The following is a 5,765-nucleotide window of genomic DNA, read 5'->3' as shown; positions in this document are numbered from 1 at the left end:
ACACATCGAGTGTTTGACTGATTCACCTTCAGTTTAACCAAAATGATCGAGTTCTCAGAGCTTCGTTGGCGATTCATTGCTACTGATTCAGTTTAAGCTTACAAGTGGAGATCAATCTAAATAAATTATAAAAATATGCTGTGGCCAATACATTAACAGATTCAGTGCTGCATATGCTTGTCGCTCTTTTCTTTTGTATCTTTCAGTACTTAGTCGCCGGTAAATGATTTATTGTGGAGAATAATCTTTTGTTGTTTACTGATTCTTTTCTTTTACCACGTATTTTTTTCTGGTTTGAGCGAGGCTTTGCTCTGTTTTGACAGAACAGAATGATTTCTGTGATGCATGTGGCCAAATGTGGCAAGGCATACATACTTGAGTAGATGATGAAACTATATACTTGTAAGACTTGTTTCCTTGTCAAGTGCTCTCACATTAGTAGATGATAATACTTCATACTTGCTGTGGATGTCATTCAGCGTGCAGTCTGATTCATTAATCTTTGGCTCTTTTCTGACGCTTTTGTTTTGCCTCAAGTGTTTGACTGATTCACTTTCAGTTTAACCAAATGAGCAATCAGAGTTTAGTTGCTACTGCTCCGGTTTAAGCTTACGAGTGATGATCATAGTAATATGCTATGACCAATATATATAACAGATTCAGTGCTACATATGCTTGTCGTCGGTAAGTGATTCGGCGTGGAGAATAAGGGTGTGGATGCTTTGGTTTTGCCTCTTAAGTTTGACTAGTTTAATTTCAGTTAGACTGAATGAGCACTCAAATTTTGTTCAGAGTATGCGTCAGTACACAAGTTCTCTGAACTTCCTGTCTCTGAACACACCTGATGAAATCGACAACTTCTCTGAAGAATTCGACAGCTACCAGAAAGACGGACGGCTAGGATGCGCTTCACCTATAAAAGATCAACGCCCCTCGAAGACCAAGGGCTCCCCTGTTCAGTGTCCGACAACGGCTACAGTTCACTGAAGTTTTATTTTTGAAAACGCACAGTTAACTGAAGTTTAACTGATGGAAGCTTCAGTTAACACTTTTTTTTGTTTGCGTGGGACAGTTCACTCTGTTTCACTGCGTGTAATTTCAGTTCCTCCTGTAAATAGCTTCCATCATTCGTTGAACCAGTTATCATCTTCTTCTCCAAGTATTATTATCCGTAGCTACTGCTAGAACTAGACTACTTGGTAGATCGTATCCAGTGACTCTAATCTGGCATCTGCAATACATCTTCCCTCCTTCGTGGGTTCTGACACTATTATGTATCTCAAGTTTACCTGATGTCTATAACGTGGCCTCTTGGAAGTTTTAGCTCTGAATTTTGAATGCAACTTCTAATCACTCGTATGATCTGTTCCCGTAATCGGGCCATTGAAATGGATGCTAATCGGGCACAAGTTTTGATGCCTCGATTCTCTAGTTCAGTTCTCCAGTAGAGGTGCTCTACAGGCAGTATAAATTATAAAATGCCCAACATGCTAACTAGCTAATTTAAATACACTTTGAGGCAAAAAAAAAAACGTCAAAAGACAAAGGACAGCCAAAACATTACACTTGGATATTCATTAGTTAAACTTTTGGTTGAAACGAAATAAGTACTAAGTGCTTCGTCGCTACTGTTTCAGTTTACGCTAATTACATGTGACCACGAGTGTAAATTCTAATAACATGCTATGGCCAATACATACTACTGAACTTCCATCCAAACTACAACCTTCTCCAACCTCCCTGTAAAGAACACAAGAGTAGCCACTCCATATGCCTCAAGCCTGACGCAAAGGCATAGAGCCCTGTTGTGCTTAATTGTGTGTTCCATAACATTGTTTCTCATAAAAAAAAACTATGTTTCAGTTACATTCAAAATTTCAAATGGACAGGCTGCCATCAACTTGGACTTGCAGAATTAAACAAGTTGGGGTGAGGTGACGCAGATCAGGCTTGTGACCGACTCATATCTACATTTCCTTTGCTATTTCGTCTAGAAGAAATGTGATTCCGGAACATTTTCTTTTCAGTGGAATGATTTTTTATTTTGCAGAAACATTTCTTCTTCATTCTACAAGACTTGCCAATTTAATAAGCAATTGTTTCTCTCTCTGACCTACAGCTTGCATCTAATATAATGTTGTTTGTACTTTGCTAACTAAATAGTTTGTACATTTAAAGAAGTGAAAATGTCTGCATTTTTTTTCAAGCCACACCCTTTTTATCCCCGGGAAGGCAGATGCTTATAAATTGGTCTTGCATAAAACAGAAACCCTCAACAACCAACTCACATTATAGAATTATATCTCTTACCCCAGCCAATTTGCCAGTTCTTTCTCTTGTTTTACAATGATGACAAGTCACGCTACCGAGGAGCTGCAATTCATCGCATCTTGGGAAGACCTGAGGGCCTCCGGAGCCATGCTGGACCGGTGGCGCGCGAGAGGGCAATCACACAAATCTGTGAGGAGATGAACTTTTATAGAAAGTGAAAGGGAGAGGGGAGTCCTATTTCAATCTCATTGCATGCTAATGTAAACCATCTGGGGTATCAAATGCTCAACAAAGGTTGCATACATGAAGGAACTTTTGAAAGAAGATTAAGAGCAAGTCTTACAGGTAGCGTAGAATCACGCTCCAGGTAAAATCAGCAACCTGATAAATAAGAAGTTCAGATTTGGACAGGTTGATTAGTGCGACTTTCACGCCATTCATATCACTTGAGAATTAACCTAACCACTCTTGGATCCATCTAACATTGAGCTGATTATCCCTACGACAAATTGGTATGAGAAATTTAGCAAATCTACCAATATAGCTGCTCATGCTTCATGAAACTTTTCTTCTCTTCTTCAATACGTCCTCTATGAAAGATGGGCAAGTCGCCTTGAGATCCTTGAAACCAGATAATTCGATAAACTGAAGGCAAGCATCCTTAAGCTGGAGGCAGTTATGTTGTTCAGCTAAAGCCAATGTGGTTGCCACGGTGTCCTTGTTCAGATCCTCGCAAAGGATGCTTTGGCAAACCAACTTGAGTCTATCCATTGCATATCTGTCAGCAGCCACTAGTAAAAGCCGGACCATCTCAGTATCCTCGTCGCTAGGCAAGGAGTCAGTATAGATAAAATGGAGCAGGGCCTTGAAAACAACAGGTTGCATGTCCTTGATGGTTATGCACTGCCCCGTCGTTGCCTCCCGCATTGACCCATAGAGCTCTGCTTTAAAAACAGGAGACCGCATAGCGAGAACAAACCTATGCGCTTCAATGGTCTCTCCTCCAACAATGAAACTGACATCAAATCCCTTCTTTTCTTCGAGCAGCTTGGCAACATGCTCAGTCATGTCAGCTGGTGGCATGTCGATTACGGGGAGCGATTTGGTTTCGGTAACATGTGGCTTCTTGAAGACAGTGACAACGCATTCAATCGTGAGGCGGTCATCCCTAAGGTATGCAGATCCCTCGATCTCGTCCCGCCTTATGAAACAGGGAGTCTGTGGAGCAACCCTAGTAGTATCAGCGGGATTGAAAATCCTAGGTCCTATGTTATGCACTGAAAACGAGCATCCGGTGTACTGGTCCACCAGCCTCATGTCGCAGGATGCCCGAACTTTAGTTCTGTGGCTCACAAGCACGAGATAAACCGAGATGTAATCTTGGCCATATCCATTGAAACCATCAGGGAAAAAGGAGATGGCCCAGTTGTGGCCGCCGACGGTGAAAAACCCGGACCGAATATAGCTGTCGCTGTCGTGGCCCATGCCCCTGTGCTTGCTGTAACCCAAGATATCAAACACATGTGTGCCTTGAGCCTCCTCCATCGGGGTGCACGTGGACACCGTCTTACATGTCTTCATCTGGTGACAGAAAAATTCCCGGACGGAGGAGAAAGAATTGCGGCGAGGGGGCTCCCGCGTGGTAATTAATCCGCTGGTGCGAAAGAAAAGCCCATTAATCCCAGAGGAAAGCAGAGTGAAAGATGGAGATATAATCGATCCTACCTTCAGGTCTCCGATGGTGACCTCGATCGGAGATGGAGATGAAGATGAAATCGGCCAGAGGGCGGCTGAGGAGAGGATGGAGATGAAGTCGCCGCGTTTTTCTCTTATGAGAACTACTACTTTACTTCTTTCGGGGGAGGAAGAGGGCTGGGCTTGGGGTTTAGTTTCTGGTCTGCTGGTTTGTACCCAAAGGATGTATATATATGTACTTCAAAAACGGAAAAGGATATCGGAAGCCGTCTAACGCGGGAGCTCCTACGCCCCGCGGCACGGACAACCATCTCCAACGACGTCCCGCAAGGAACGGCCGTCTCCTTCCATCCGCGGCCGGCATCCCTATCTCGATGTCCCGAGCCAGCTGTTCCTCTAAAGTGGTGCACAGCTCCAGGCACAAGATGATTGTTGAGGATATTATTTGTGCATGTAAATTGTCTTTTGTACATTAGGCCCACTTCTCTAGTTTGTTGTATAGATTGAGATAGAGGCCCCACATTGTATTCATATATACTGTGCACATTGCACCGAATCAATACATCATGCAATTCATACATCTTCATGGTATCCGTTTTTAGGTTTAGGTTTTTATGCTAGCCGCGGCCGCCATCTCGCCGCCGCCGCCGCGCTCCTCCGTGCCGCCACCGCTGCTACCCCCGACCTGCTCCCTCCCGCCCGCTAGCCCCGCCCGTCCCGATCCCTCCCGCTCGCTAGCCCCGCTCCCTGCCGACCCGCCCGCTCGCGCCAACTCCCAGCCGGCGCGCTCGGCCACCCGCGCGTATCGTCCGCCCGCTCGCGCCTCCTATCAGACGGCCTGCTTGACAGCCCACACGTATCGCCAGCCGCCGCACACGCTATTCGCCAGCCGCCGCTCGCGCACATCGTCAGCTTTGCGTCAGCAGCCAACCGAGCCAGCAGTCGCCCGCCCGAGCCGACCCTCGCTGTCATGTCGTCCGTCACGTCATCCGCGTCCACCAACTCCAACCTGTTCGCCGATGCCAACCCTCCCGACGTCAACGAGCTCCGCAAGCTCAACATCCTCGAGGGGTGCCGGTTCGTCTCTCGCAGGCGGACTCCTCCTACCACACGTGGAAAACATATTTCTCCCTCGTGTTCCGGGAGTACCATCTCATGGACCACGTGGACGACACCGTCGAATCCAGCCTCGTTCCCGAGTTTCATGACTGGTCCACCATCGACACCACAATCATCCGCTGGTTTTTTCTCACCATCACGCCCGACCTCTTCCAGACGGTCGTGACAGATGGTAATGATGCCTGCGCCGTGTGGACCAAGCTGAACGGGCTCTTCACCGACAACAAGCTCCATCGTCGTGTTTTTCTACAACAAGAGTTCTTTGGGTGTCATCAGGACAACACCTCCATCGACGACTATTGTCGCCGCTTTAAGACTCTCGCTGACGAGCTTCACGACATCGGCGCCAAGGTCGATGATGACCTCGTCCTCAACACGCTCACCGTCGGGCTCAATGAGGATTTCGGCAACGCCGCGGGGAACCTCTGATGCGGAGCATCCTATGGTCATTCCCATGGACTTACCATCGTCTCACCAAGAACCAAGAGGACCAATGACACGGGCACGAGCTAGAGCTCTCAAGAACGAGGTGAATTCCTTCCTTAGTGATATCACATATGACCAACTTGAGACAAGACTACTACCTCAAACAAAGATGCTTTGTATGCTTAGATACCAAGGAACCAGCCTAGAAGAAGCTACGGTGCGAGATGGACATCAAAAGCACAGGGCCGGCCCTA

At 46.5% G+C, this 5,765-nt stretch overlaps 1 protein-coding gene across 1 annotated transcript; it reads right to left on the bottom strand.

The window, feature by feature from the left end:
* Positions 1 to 2,589: 2,589 nt before the first annotated feature.
* On the bottom strand, positions 2,590 to 5,028 carry LOC119310423 (BTB/POZ and MATH domain-containing protein 1-like). Its single transcript, XM_037586183.1, has 2 exons — positions 4,871 to 5,028; positions 2,590 to 3,925 (listed from the first exon to the last, which is right to left on the bottom strand). Exons 1-2 carry the CDS (start codon positions 5,026 to 5,028, stop codon positions 2,827 to 2,829), a joined length of 1,257 nt encoding a protein of 418 aa, XP_037442080.1. The 3' UTR covers positions 2,590 to 2,826.
* Between the last annotated feature and the right edge of the window lie 737 nt (positions 5,029 to 5,765).

The sequence above is a fragment of the Triticum dicoccoides genome, chromosome 5B (genome assembly GCF_002162155.2).
Source record: "Triticum dicoccoides isolate Atlit2015 ecotype Zavitan chromosome 5B, WEW_v2.0, whole genome shotgun sequence".
NCBI classification, from domain to species: domain Eukaryota; kingdom Viridiplantae; phylum Streptophyta; class Magnoliopsida; order Poales; family Poaceae; genus Triticum; species Triticum dicoccoides.
The sequence above is the reverse complement of the archived record's forward strand: the minus strand, read 5'-3'. Positions and strand labels throughout refer to the sequence as shown.